Below are 14,033 nucleotides of genomic sequence, written 5' to 3' on the forward strand. Positions count from 1 at the left end.
CTGAATAAAAGTATTAATTTCTTTCAAACAAAGAAAGATTTATTTTAAATAAATGCTGTTCTTTTTATCATTTTATTAATCAAAGAATTTAAAAAAAAAGTATCACAGGTTCCAAAAAAGTATTATGCACAACTGTTTCCAACATTGATAATAAATCAGCATATTAGAATGATTTCTGAAGGGTCGTGTGATGCTGAAGACTGGAGTAATGATGCTGAAAATTCAGCTTTGCATCAAAGGAATAAATTCTATTTTAAAGTATATTAAATTGGAAAACCACTATTTTAAATTACAATAAGATTTCACGATATTACTGATTTTTCTGTATTGTTAATCAAATAAATGCAGCCTTGATCAGCAGAAAAGTCTTCTTTAAAAACAGAAAAAAATCTTACTGATCCCAAACTTCCCAAAAGTCAAACGTTTACATACACCTTGCAGAATTTGTTGCAAAATGTTAATTGAGCAAAATAAGAGGGATCATACAAAATGCATATTTTTTTTAGTACTGACCTGAATAAGATATTTCACATAAACGACGTTTACATATAGTCTACAAGAGAAAATATTAGTTGAATTTATGAAAATGACCCTGTTCAAAAGTTTACATCCACTTGATTGTTAATACTGTGTTGTTACCCGAATGATCCACAGCTGTTGTTGTTTTTTTGTTTGTTTAGCGACAGTTGTTCATGAGTTCCTAGCCCGCTGTTCTTTAGAAATCTTGCAGGTCCTATAGATACTTTGGTTTTTCAGCATTTTTGTGTATTTGAACTCTTTCCAACAATGACTCTATGATTCTGAGATCCATCTTTTCACACTGAGGACAACTGAGGGATTCTCAGAAGGAAACATGATGAAGATCAGGGTAAATTTAACTTATTTTGTCTTCTGGGGAACATGTAATATCTTCTGTATCTTTCTGTACTAAATGAAAAAAAATAAGAAAAATGTACAAATCCTCATTCCATTCAAAAGTTTACACCCCTGGCTCTTTGTTTTTCCTTCTGAAGCATCAGTGAGCTGTATATATATTATTTTTTTAAATGCATGTTTTGTAATTAACTGATTCAAAATTCAACCAACAACTGCTGAATTGAACCCCCAACCAACCCATAACACTCTGATATAGATGAAAAGATCTGGAAAAATTAAGCTCTTTCTCTTTCATTGCAGCTTTAACAGTTTTAACTTAAGTTATTTCAAGTTGACAGTTTAAAAATGTGCTAATATATGGACTATATAATTAACTGTATAACCTGATGTCAAGATACCTCCAAATTAAATTTGTTTTCCCAAATTTATAGCCAAAAACACTACTGTGTGCACCAGATCACTAGGTGGCACCAACAAAGAGAGAAAGACGTTACCAAACTAGACATCTGTAAATCATAATTCACAGACACAAATAGCTGCAACATATTATTTGTTTATTTTTTTAACAGCATGTTCTATAAAAATATGTATTTTGATACAAAAACAAATGTACAGTCTGAAAAGATAATGAAAGAAATGCTTGACATTTTCAAATCTCCCTGCATAGGCAGCTATTGCAGTTGTAAAAAGGTTGAGGACAGAGATGTACAGTACAGCTCACAGTTACAGATAATACATGCTTATAAATGCATTTAAAAAGGAGGATAAGGAAGGTGATATAACAAAGGGCAAATTCAGTCACACTTTTTCAAAAGGGAAGAGATGTTTCTCTTCTCCACGTTTCTCTCGTTTAGTTACACGCCTTACAATCTTTTCCTCTTGTTCCTCTTGCCTGTTCTGCGGCCATGAAGTAGCCAGAGATGGTGGAGCTGTCTGAGCCCCGCCCTCTTCCTCCTCATCCGAGGACAGTCCTTCAGCCCCGCCTTCTTTTCCCTGCGTAAGCCCCGCCCCTGATGCCAGCCCCTGTTGCCCATAGCGACGCTTCAGCCTCTCTTTTATCAACAGGCCTTTGACCAGCAGTGTCCAGTTAGCCACCGCACGCTTCTCACGTTTCTGTTAAGAGAATCACCATAAAATTTATAACACACATTGTTCACTGTATAATCAAAAGTACTACTTCCTAGCTAAAATATTTCTGCAACGTTAGGTAAAGTGTTTTAAAGGTAAAGAGTGTTTAAGATGGTGATGCTGTGATCAAGAAATCAACACACCTCTTGTTCTTTCTTCTGCTGGATATCTTGCTCATTTTCCCAGGCTGCTTTCAAGATTTCTTGGTGTTCTTCACAAACTATATAGCCATCGTTACTGAAATATATTGAGCCAATCAAATTATTTATTTTTTTACATTCATACCATATACAGTTGAAGTCTTATTTTGCATAAAGACATTTACATATAGTCCACAAGAGAAAAGAATAGTTACATTTATAAAAATGACCCTGTTCAAAAGTTTGCATACACTTGATTCTTTATACAGTTGTTACCTGAATGAGCTGTGTTTTTTTTTTTTTTTAGTGGTGGTTGAGTTCCTTGCTTGTCTTGAACAGTTAAACTGGCCAATGTTATTCAGAAAAAATCTTGCAGGTCCCATAGATTCTTTGGTTTTTCAGTATTTTTGTGTATTTGAACCCTTTCCAACAATGACTGTATGATTTTGAGATTCACACTGAAGACAACTGAGGGACTCATATGCAACTATTATAGAAGGTTCAAGCCTCACTGATGCTCCAGAAGGAAACACAATGCATTAAGAGCTGGGAGGGTGAAAACTTTTCAAATTGGAAGATCAGGGTAAATTTAACTGATTTTGTCTTCTGGGAAACATGTAAGTATCATCTGTAGCTTCTGAAGGTCAGTACTAAATAAAAAAATATGGTATTTAGGCAAAATAAGAAAAAAGTACACACCTTCATTCTGTTCAAAAGTTTACACCTGGCTTTTAATGCATTATTTTTCCTTCTGAAGCATCAGTGGGTGTTTGAACCTTCTGTAATAGTTGCATATGAGTCCCTCTGTTGTCCTCAGTGTGAAAAGATGAATCTCAAAACCATACAGTCATTGTTAGAAAGTGTTCAAATACACACAAATTCTGAAAAACCAAAGAATTTGTGGATCCTGAAGGATTTTTCTGAAGAACAGCAGACAGTTTAACTGTTCAGGACAAACAAGAGACTCATGAAGAATTACCACTAACCAAAAAAAAACAAAAACAGCTGTGGATCATTCAGGTAACAACACGGTATGAAGAATCAAGTTTTGAACGGGGTCCTTTTTATAAATTCAATTATTATTTTCTTGTGTGGACTGTAATGTAACGTGTAACATGGATATATAAATGTCTTTTATGAGAAATATCTTATTCAGGTCGGTACTAAAAAAATTACACATTTTGTATGATCTCTCTTATTTTGGTAAAGTAATTAACATTTAGCAGATTCTGCTAGGTGTATGTAAACTTTTGACTTTAACTGTAAGTACTCTATTCATGCACAATACACTCTTATTCCTTTGATCATGTATTGATCATGTATCATGAATTAATGGAACAAGCACTGGCCATTTCTTACAGAACGAAAAAAACACTGAATGTGAATCTGTTGTGGAATGTGACAGTTGTGGCTCAACAAAACATGTACATGGAAGGAGATAGCTTTTATCAGATTCCACAAAGTTAGGACATGTTATTGCAAACACATAAAAACACTCCAACTTACACTGCATGTGCATATCCACAATGATAATCAAAACCTGTCACTGCCGCAGCACAGTCTATGTTCAGTTTTCGAGCCACTCTGTGCAGATTTGGCAAATGCAGGTGAACACATCCTACGGGTAACATGCATTCCTTGAACATGTACACGTTCCCGAACTCATTACGTGGTACCTGAAACATACACACATATAAATTCATATTAGCACACCAGCAAATAAAATATCAGTAGATCTTACTCAAATATGTTAATTACATTTAACTTTATTAAAGTTTTACTTCTAGAAAAAAATTCTGAAAATGTACTCATCCCAATGTCATCCAAGATGTCCATGTCTTTCTTTCTTCAGTCAAAGGTTTTTGAGGAAAACCTTCCAGGATTTTTCTCCATATAGTGGACTCCAATGGGGATGAATGGGTTGAAGGTCCAAATTGCAGTTTCAAAGCAGCTTCAAAGGGCTCTACATGATCCCAGCCAGGAATAAGGGTTTATCTAGGTCATTTTCTAATAATAAATACAACCACAAATGCTGGTCTTGCACTAGCAGACACGCATGCGCATCACAGAGCTAGTGCAAAACGAGCATTTGTGTTTTTTTTTGTTTGTTTTTTTTCTCAGAAAATGGCCTGTCGTTTCGCCAGCTGGGATTGTGTAGAGCTTTTTGAAGCTGCATTGAAACTGCAATTTGGACCTTCAGACTGTTGGGTCCCATTGAAGTCCACTATATGGAGAAAACTTCTGTAATGTTTTCCTCAAAAACCCTAATTTCTTTTCTACTGAAGAAAGACAGACATGAACATCTTGGATGACATAGGGGAGAGTGAATTATAAGGACAATTTTATTCTGGAAGATTGAACTCACTTTGCCATCAACGGCAATTGGAGGCTGGTATTCTTCAGTTTGCCAGAGTCCGAAGAGAGGCAGATCTTTGACATTTTTTTCTTCGGACATCATCCTGGCTTTTCGAGAACGGTTGGAAAAACCAAGCACCATCTGACAGACATTAGCTTTAGAAAATTAGCTTTAAAAAAGTAATATCATTTATTGTAAAAAGGTCAAATACATGTGAAAAAAATGTTAAATCATGACCAGAACAGACCTTGTACGGCTCCTCTCCTAGTCGAACAGTTCTTGCTTCCTTTAGCCAGGTGTCTCTAGAATGTAGTGTGTGCACACAGTCTCTAAAAATAAATTAACATCATAATCACAAATGGCCTCCATTTTTATTTATTATGATGTCTCAGATTTTGGAAACACTGACAGAATAAGAACATAATGTATGTGCAGAATGATTTTATAATGGTTTTGATCACCTTTACCATTATCTGACACTCAATGACATTGTTATTAACCAAACTATTTAAAAAAATGTCAATAATTTCAATGAAGGTCAAATAAAATTAAATTCAATTAGAAAAACACAAACGTATAAGCTTACACGTAAATTAGAAAATAAGACATACTAAAAAAACTAGACATATAGAATGTTTTTAAGAGAACTAATAAAAAGACAAACGCACATAACAAAATTACTAAAAATTTAGTAAAAGTAAATAAGTAAAAAAACTAAAAATATAAAATGTTAAAAAAGGATCATAGTAACAATGTTTCTTCTAAAGCAGATTTTCAAAGGATTATTCACAATGCGTTAATCTTGAATTTAAAGATCAGGGTAAATTGAACTTATTTTGCCTTCTGGGAAACATGTACGTATCTTCTGTAGATTCTGAAGGGCAATTTTAAATGGAAAAAAATATGATATTTAGGCAAAATAAGGAAAATGTATATATATATATATAAATAAATATATATATATATATATATATATATATATATATATATATCCTCATTCTGTTCAAAAGTTTACACCCTGGGTCTTAATGCATAATTTTTTCTTCTGGAGCATCAGTGAGCATTTGAATCTTCTGTAATAGTTGCATATGAGTCCCTCAGTTGTCTTCAGTGTGAAAAGATGGATCTTCTTTTTGCATTTTGCAGATTCTGCAAGGTGTATGTAAGCTTTCGACATCAACTGTATATTAACTTGTATGCAAAAAAACTATATAGAGTTTACCGTGAATAAACTGGCTCTCCTCTGCAGTACCCCAAGACAGCAGCTGTAGCGGGGTAGAGTGCCTCGTATTTAAGCATGTGCCTCTTTAGTGCATACAGTGGATGGTTCTTGTATTCTGAAATGGATGTTGGCAGTGGCTTGTCCAATAACTTTGCCTGCATCTGTGGATGAGGAGCACAGCGGAGTCTTAATAGACATCATGTGTGATATAGACATCTAAGTGTGTACTCTGCCACTCAAAAAGTTTAGGGTCAGTAAGATTTTCTTTAAAAGACATCTCTTAAAGGTCCCATATTGTACACATTTCTGGAGGTTTATTTTAGTTGTTGATGTCCTTAAGAATATATATTTGCGGTATAAGTGCCAAAATCCATCTCAATATATTTTTACAGCTCCTTTTTTAGGAGCTCTGTCAAAAACAGGTCGATTTTAGCCCATCTAATTAATATTCATGAGCCTCTCTTCTGATTGGCCTGTTGTTTTCTGAGTGACGCACAGCCAGGCCAATCACAGGTAACTACGGTCATGTATGCTTTAGCCGAGCCCAGAGCCATAGAGAGAGCCTAGCTTGCTGATACTCAACACGATATTTCAGAATGATCATTAATGTTTTTTCTTTTTCAAACACCGAATGCAGTAAGCTACATAACTGTTGCTTTAGTAAAGCCCCTTTCACAATGCGCGCTGATTCTGGAAAAGTACGGGAACGAGCGCTGTGTGAACAAAAGCCAGAACCATAAAGGCAGTGTTGTAGTGATGATGCACGTTATCATGTGACTCTTCACGACGAAAAAATACGTGCAAAGTGGAATGAAGCGGCGATCGGGCAGAGCCAGCTCCTCACTATCAGCGCTGAAGCACAGTTTGTTCAGGTTAGTTTCAGTTTAGTGAAACGTACGCGTCGCATTACATCTCACATCCAAACGTCACATGTCTTTATGGGTTGTGTGTAAAGCACGCACAGATTCCGGAAAACAACTGTGAATGAACTAAATCAAACAACTCCGGAACAAATCATGGGAAACATTATCCGTGTATTTACCGGAATCGCTGTGTGAAAGAGGCTGAAGTTGACGTGCCTCTGGTCTCTTATATTCACATTGTTCTGAAGCCTGTGCAATGATGTAGTTTCGACATCTATCGACTGAACAGGGTTTTCTCGACTTGCTTTCGTGTTGTTGCTTAGCAATGTAGATCGGACGTCACATCTTTGCGGAAGTCACAGCGGCTCGTGAAAATGAACAGCTACTTTAAGCAGGCTGTGTGCAGTTTACTGTGGATTGACTGTTTTGAAACTCATATGGTAGTTACATAGCTCCTAGTTATCATGAAAAAAGCCAGGAAATTTCGATTTTGACAATATGGGACCTTTAAGGTCACCAAGGCTGCATTTATTTGATCAAAAACACAGTAAATACAATAATAAATAAAAAAATAACAGTTTTCTATAGTAATATATTTAAAAATGAAATTTCCAAACTTGAAGGATACATACCTCCTGATCCTCCTTCTGTCCTCTCTCAGTATCTGGAGACTTGTAGAGCTCCATAGTCTCCTCCCACCATTCTGAGTCGACGCGCCGTCGGCGTGAAGACGTCAGCCACGTGAGGTCATACCTGCTGCTAAGATCTTTCAGGTACCCTTCGTCATCAACACCCACCACGTAAGTTATCGGCTGAGTGGCCTGATCGGAGCAGAGCTGCGGTTGGCCAACACCTTGATCCACATCGACACAAACCCACTTCCCAGCACTCTCCAAATAAACCTCCAACCACTCATCCACCCCTTTCCCTTCCTTTCTTTTACATCTTTGTTTCTTCACCTGCTTTTCTTCTTCCTCCTCTTCTTCTTCTTCTTCCTCTTCGCTTTCCTCTTCCTGTTTGACCTCGCTCGACCTCCGAGGAGCCTGACCTTTTCCTTTCACCTTCGACTTTCTGCATACTTTCATAGCCCCGTCAGAGTCTTCACTGTCGTCCTCAATGGATGGCTGAAACTCTTCCTCACTCTGGTCCCCTTCCTCCTCACTGCTGTCTTCTTTGTATGACACTTTTGAGGCTACACTTCTTCTTCTTCTGTTTTTGGGTTTCTGTCCTCCTGCTGCTTCTTTCTCTTCACCTTCCTCTTTCTTCTTCTTTCGCTTTCCACCTCTTTCCTCTTTTACTGCAGCTTTACGGGCTGATGAAGGGCGTTTGGATCCAGGAGATATCTTGGACTCTGGGGAGGATTTTTCAGACTGATCTTTTTCTGAAGAGCTTTTGGTAGGTGTCGTCTTGTTCTGAAAACAATAAACATGCTCGATACATCAAAAACACAAAGTAATAATTTGTACACAAGCAAAAGTTACACAATAATAATCCAAACATCACCTTGCTGGCAGGTGGTGGCTTCAGAGGAAGAGGTTGCAGTGACAGAACCAACCGACAGAAGAGTCGCAATGACCGCAGCACCAATAAGAACAGCTACAGGAAGTGGGATCACAGGTTAGTTGAAGAACATTACACTTCTTTTCAAAAGTCTGGGGTTAGTAAGATTTTTTATTCCAGGAGACTTATCTTATAGACCATATTATATAATTTCTAATCAAATACATGCAGCCTTGGTGAACATAAGAGACTTCAAAATTGCTAAACAAAAACCTTACCAACCCCAAACGTTTGAACAGTGTTTTTTTTTTACACAATCTCAAAGAAAGTGAAATCTCCCTCACATAGGTCATCTCCTCATGGTCCCTTGCTGATAAACATTCAATTCGCTTTTCCAGCACCGTCCTCAAATCCACCTCCTTCTCCTCAGGTAAGGCAGGGTTTAATGTGAATGTGGCTTGAAACCTGTGATTAATTTACAACGATTAGAGATTATCAATACAATATTTGTACATAGCACAGGAATAGCTGATTGAACTTGTGTCTTTTGCAAATACATATTTTCATGGCCAGATGTAAATTGTGAACCTTATGATACTCACCTTCATAATGGTTCTAAACCTGTAGGATGTTTTCTTATTTGGAACACAAAGGAAGATATTTTAGAGAATGTTGGTAATTCAGTAGTCAACTGACTTCCACTGTACTGAAAAATTTCTCAAAATATCTTCTTTTATGTTCCACAGAAAAAAAAAGAAACGCATATACTTTTGGAACAACATCAGAATGAGTGAATATTGACAGACTTTGTATTTTTGGGAGGAAGATCGCTTTAACTTAACTAAAGTGAAATACTTACAAGAAGACAAATCAGGCTTACCATTTAAAAAGCCCCTCTAGGAAGCCATTGTTTATGCGTTTCTTGGCAAGTGTGGTAAAATGGGCAGGCAGTATTGACAAAGCAATAGCCAACAGGTCAGACTCACAGCACAGTCTGTTTCGGAACAAACCGCTGGCCAACAAGCAAAGTAGGTGGACCTGTTGACAGAGTAAATGAGAAATCATACACTAGTACAATACAAGCAATAAAAAAGTAGCCAAAACACTTAGATCAAAAAATACTACATTTTACTGCAATAAAAACAGATGTAAATTATATTGTTGGATATGGTTCTATCATTTGAATGTTTAGGATCAGAAAGATTTTTTTAATAGATATTGATAATTTTATTTAGGATAAGTGGTCGTATAAAAAAGTGGCAGGAAAGACTTTACATGCCAAAAATTAAATTTCAAATAAATGCTGTTCCTGCTGTTTCTATTCATCAAAGAATTCTGAAAAAGTTATCGCCGTTTTCACAAAAATATCAAACAGCAAACCTGTTTTTAACATAATAAGAAGAAATGGTTTTGGGTCTCAAATCAACATATTAGAATGATTTCTGAAGAACCATATGACACTGAGGAAATTCAGCATTTTTTGTTAAAAAAAAAAAAAGGTAAGAGTTACTTGTAATAATATTTATTTAACTATATACGCTGCCATTAAAAAGTTTGGGATCAATGCGATTTTTAATGCTTTTTAAAGATGCTCATCTTATTAAATGCTCATCAAAGATCCATTTATTTGATCAAAAATACAAAAAAAGTAATATTGATAATATTATAGCAATTTAAAATAGTGTTTTTTTATTTGAATATATTTTAAAATACAATTTATTTCTGTGATGCAAAGCTTCATCAGCCATATTACTTTTGTGTTGTGCTGCTTGATATTTATTTTAGAACTTGTGATACTTATTTCATTTTTTTAATGAATAAAAAGTTAAAAAGAACAGTGTTTATTCAAAATAGAAATTTTAACATCAATTAGAAAACAACATAAGTTCACTATCACTTTTTATCAATTTAACACATTTTTGCTAAATAAAGAATAAAAGAAAACATTTACTGACCCAAACTTTGAATGGTTCAAATAAATGCTGCTCTTTTTAACATTTTATTCATCAAAGTATCCTGAAAAACGTATCACAGGTTCCCAAATTTTTTTTTAAGTAGCACAACTGTTTCCAACATTGATAATAAATCAGCATATTACATTATTTCTAAAGGATCATGTGACACTGAAGACTGATGTAATGATGCTGAAAATTCAGATTTGCATCACAGGAATAAATTCTACTTTAAAGTATATTAACATAGAAAACCACTATTTTTAATTTCAATAATATTTCATATTATTACTGTTTTTTCTGTATTTTTAATCTTATGAATGCAGCCCTGATGAGCAGATAAGACTTCTTTACAAATCTTGCTGGTCTCAAACTTTTGAACGGCAAATGAAACCTTGGTGAGTGTAAAAGACTTCTAAAAACTCTTATCAACCCTAAAACCTTTGAATGGTAGTGCGTATATTCAGTTGATTTAACTGCAAATAAAAACTCCCACAGAAATACACACACATACCTTGTGGGTATCCACCAGCAGGTCCTTGTTAAATCGCTTCATCATTCGACGAAGGTAAGTTTCAAACTCTGCTTTCCTCTTCTCCCTGGAAACAGTTGTCATGGTGTTAGGACTTTCCTTTTTATCTGTCTGACTATCACTGCTCCTCTCATGAACACGACTGCAACTATCTTGTGGCCATTTACCACACTAAAGAATTTCATCACTTGGCAATCTGCTCCTTGTTAAACTCTATCACAAACACTCACTTCCTCTGTCTCTTGCGAGCCATGTCCGGAGTCTCGATCTCAATCTCCACAGGTTTTGACTCAACTGCTAGTTCAGTCGAGTCCACAGGCCCCAGCGGTTCGGCCATTTCTGAGAAAGGACACAGTTCAAAAAAGGGTAGCATTAGAGTGGTAAAAAACATGACAACATAGAGGACAGTCAAACATGTCTGATTGACAAAAAAACACTATGTACCTTCCACTTCCTCCCAGTCCTCCTCATCCTCATCCTCATCCTCACTCTCTTCCTTGTCTCCTTTGATTTGTTTTGATGGTGATGAGTGCTCTATGAGCTTAGGACTCATCTCCTCACTGTGGTCACTCATGTCCTCTGGCTCTTCGGTTTTAACTTCACTGTCCTGGAAGTACTTGCTTTTCCTCTCATCAGAGGAATCTTTGATCTTTTTGGATGCACGAGACACCACTTTGGAGTTTTTGCGGTTGTTTTTGCCCACCTTACCATTTTCTGAAACAAACAAACAAACAGGTCATGGATGACAGCAGGACAAAGATGTACTAGAGAGCAGACAGCATATCTTTCCTTTATACAGAATGATTACTCTTTCGTTATTACATTTTTTAACATTGTTTTATTAAACTGACAGTTTTCAACAGTATAAAATAAAGTAAATCTCTATATAGTTTTTGGAAATTAAAAATGATCTGCCCTTCTTTGCAATGCCAAGAATAATTCCATGTGCTGGTACCTTATCGAGTACACTTTATCAAGTATGTCACTCGCTTTGCAAAAAAGTGCCTATTAATGCCCCTATAATTCAAGTTATGAAAGGAAAAAATATCCCTCTATGTTACATTTTAGACGCAATATTTTCTTTTTTCTGTTTAGCAGACGAAAACAGTTCCCGGATCAAAACATGTGTGTTGTGTGATGTTTCGTTCCTTAAAGAATCTGTTTTTGAATTAATCATTTGAGTCAATGATTCAATGATGCTTCATTTCTAAATGAATCAGCCATTTTGAATGAATCGTTTGAATGTATGATTCAATTAATCACTCATTAAAACAAGGACTTGCTGCCACCTAATGGCTGTTTTAGTGTCATTTATTTATTCATAACAGACCTATATTTTTGTCTTATTTGTGTCAGTGTTATAGATAACTAAAACTAAAACCATTAAACAAAACATTTTCATTACTTAAAATATAAATGTTAACTGGAATACAATAAAAAAATAATTTAGCTAGTTGCCAAAGCAATATTTCTCATTATAATTAAGTTTAACTTAATGTACACTACACTAAATGTTTTTAGACTTTTTAAGATTCTTTAAATAAGTCTCTTCTGCTCACCAAGCCTGCATTTATTTGATCCAAAATGAAGCAAAAGCTATTAGTAATATTGTGAAATATTTTTACTATTAAAATGTATATTAACTATAATTTCCTTCAGAAATCCTTCTAATATGCTGATTTGCTGTTCAATCATTTTTTTCTATTATTATTATCATCATCAATATTTAAAACAGTTGAGTCATTTTTTTTTTCAGGATTCTTTGATGAATAGAAAGATCCAAAAGTCAGCATTTATCTGAAATACAAAGCTTTTGTAACATTATACACTATACCACTCAAAAGCTTGAAGTCAGTATCATTTTTTTATTTTACATTTTTTTGGGAGGAAGGAAATTATAGAAATCAATACTTTTATTCAGCAAGGATGCTTTAAATTGATCAAAAGTGATGATAAATACATTTATAAGGTTTCAAAAAAAATTCTATTTCAGACAAATTCTGTTCTTTTGAACTTTCTATTATACATGATACAAATATTTTTTTGAGCAGCAAATCAGAATATTATTTCAGAATATATTTCTGAAGGATCAAATTAATGATGCTAAAAATTCAGCTTTTAAACCACAGGAATACGTTTTTTAAATTTTAAAATATATTCAAACACAAAAGTTATTTTAAATAGTAAAAATATTTTAATATTGTACTGTTTGGGCTGTACTTTGGATCAAATGCAGGCTTAGTGAGACTTCTTTAAAAAAAATATTAAAAATCTTACTTTTGACTGGTAGTGTACTGAACTAAAACTGAAAGGCAAAAAACATAAAACGACATACATTTAAAAAAAACTAGGTAAAAATGCATCTAAATTTACAATAAAAATTTTTGTATCTTATGACACTGCTACATACAATGTATATGACATTTAATATTTGTATAATACTTATATAATATTTTAGGAAAAAGTCTGTCACAAAAGGAACATCATTTTTGGGGGGTCCTTGTCATTATAAAATCTAAAGACTTCTGTGTCAGAGTATTCAAATACACTATGCCTAAAGCACCCAAAACACACATTTGATCCATTTGATCACATTTGTGGACACGCCCACAATCCTGTCAAACATTGATGACACAGAGACAAGAACTGACAAGATGGGATGTTTTCATTTAAGTGCACCAGTTAATAACACGCTACACAAGAGAACTCAAGCGAGAGTTACTTCACACCTGCACACTGCAGCTGTCTGCATCAACCGTGCACTACATTCACTATTACAGTTCATTCATTTAGCTGTTCAGCTGCAAAGCTGCATTTTATCTTAGCGACTAGTTTTGATTTTGGGTTTGAGCATCATGAAGCGCAGATACCTTTGGTTTTTTGTGTTTTGGATGCCGATTTGTTCTTTGCAATCTGCTTCGGCTTCTTTGTGTCGCTTTTCTGCGGTGTCTCTTTTCTCTTTGCCATTCTGCCGCTGCTGAGAGATCGCCGGTAGTTTCAGGATAAATTAACTCTGGTGTATAGAGGGAAACAGAGAGACTTGCATTACACGTCGATTTATGTAATGTAACCTAAAGACCACTGTTACCCAACAAAATCACCTCCCACCTTTCATAACACTGAAAAGCATGCACTTTGGTTGCAAGGGATCCGTATACGTCACATCCGCTTCTACTAAAGAATGAGTAGTATTCTGGGTAGTAGACCGAGTAATGTGATGATTTAAACGCTAGGAGGCGTTGTCGTATAAGCTTATTTTACTGTAGTTATTCCTGTAACATCATATGTATTTTTTCCTTTATGCCAAAATCTTTAGAGTATTAAGTAAATATCATGTTCCATGAAGATATTTTGCAAATTTCCTACCGTAAGTATATCAAAACTTAATTTTTGATTAGTAATATGAACATTTGGACGAATTTAAAGGCGATTTTCTCAAAATATTTAGATTTTTTTGGTACCCT

The 14,033-nt window shown here is 34.9% G+C and overlaps 1 protein-coding gene across 1 annotated transcript; it reads right to left on the minus strand.

The window, feature by feature from the left end:
• Positions 1–1,420: 1,420 nt before the first annotated feature.
• On the minus strand, positions 1,421–13,691 carry xpc (xeroderma pigmentosum, complementation group C). The gene is made up of 14 exons (XM_073819004.1): positions 13,440–13,691; positions 11,014–11,283; positions 10,800–10,908; positions 10,552–10,636; positions 8,966–9,123; positions 8,430–8,550; positions 8,089–8,181; positions 7,218–7,997; positions 5,723–5,883; positions 4,748–4,829; positions 4,510–4,641; positions 3,651–3,820; positions 2,148–2,241; positions 1,421–1,989 (listed from the first exon to the last, which is right to left on the minus strand). The coding sequence occupies exons 1-14, from the start codon at positions 13,534–13,536 to the stop codon at positions 1,675–1,677; spliced, it is 2,667 nt and encodes an 888-aa protein (XP_073675105.1). The 5' UTR covers positions 13,537–13,691; the 3' UTR covers positions 1,421–1,674.
• Between the last annotated feature and the right edge of the window lie 342 nt (positions 13,692–14,033).

The sequence above is a fragment of the Garra rufa genome, chromosome 15 (assembly GCF_049309525.1).
Source record: "Garra rufa chromosome 15, GarRuf1.0, whole genome shotgun sequence".
Classification (NCBI taxonomy): Eukaryota; Metazoa; Chordata; class Actinopteri; order Cypriniformes; family Cyprinidae; genus Garra; species Garra rufa.

What these genes read in the sequence shown, in the direction of transcription:
- xpc (XM_073819004.1), bottom strand. Translation starts at nt 13,536, where the DNA reads ATGGCAAAGAGAAAAGAGACACCGCAGAAAAGCGACACAAAGAAGCCG. An exon ending in GGACTGGGAGGAAGTGGAAG is followed by an intron (nt 10,909 to 11,013) that starts GTACATAGTGTT and finishes GTCCTTTCTCAG; the next exon opens with AAATGGCCGAACCGCTGGGG. An exon ending in AGCAGAAGAAAGAACAAGAG is followed by an intron (nt 1,990 to 2,147) that starts GTGTGTTGATTT and finishes TTCTCTTAACAG; the next exon opens with AAACGTGAGAAGCGTGCGGT.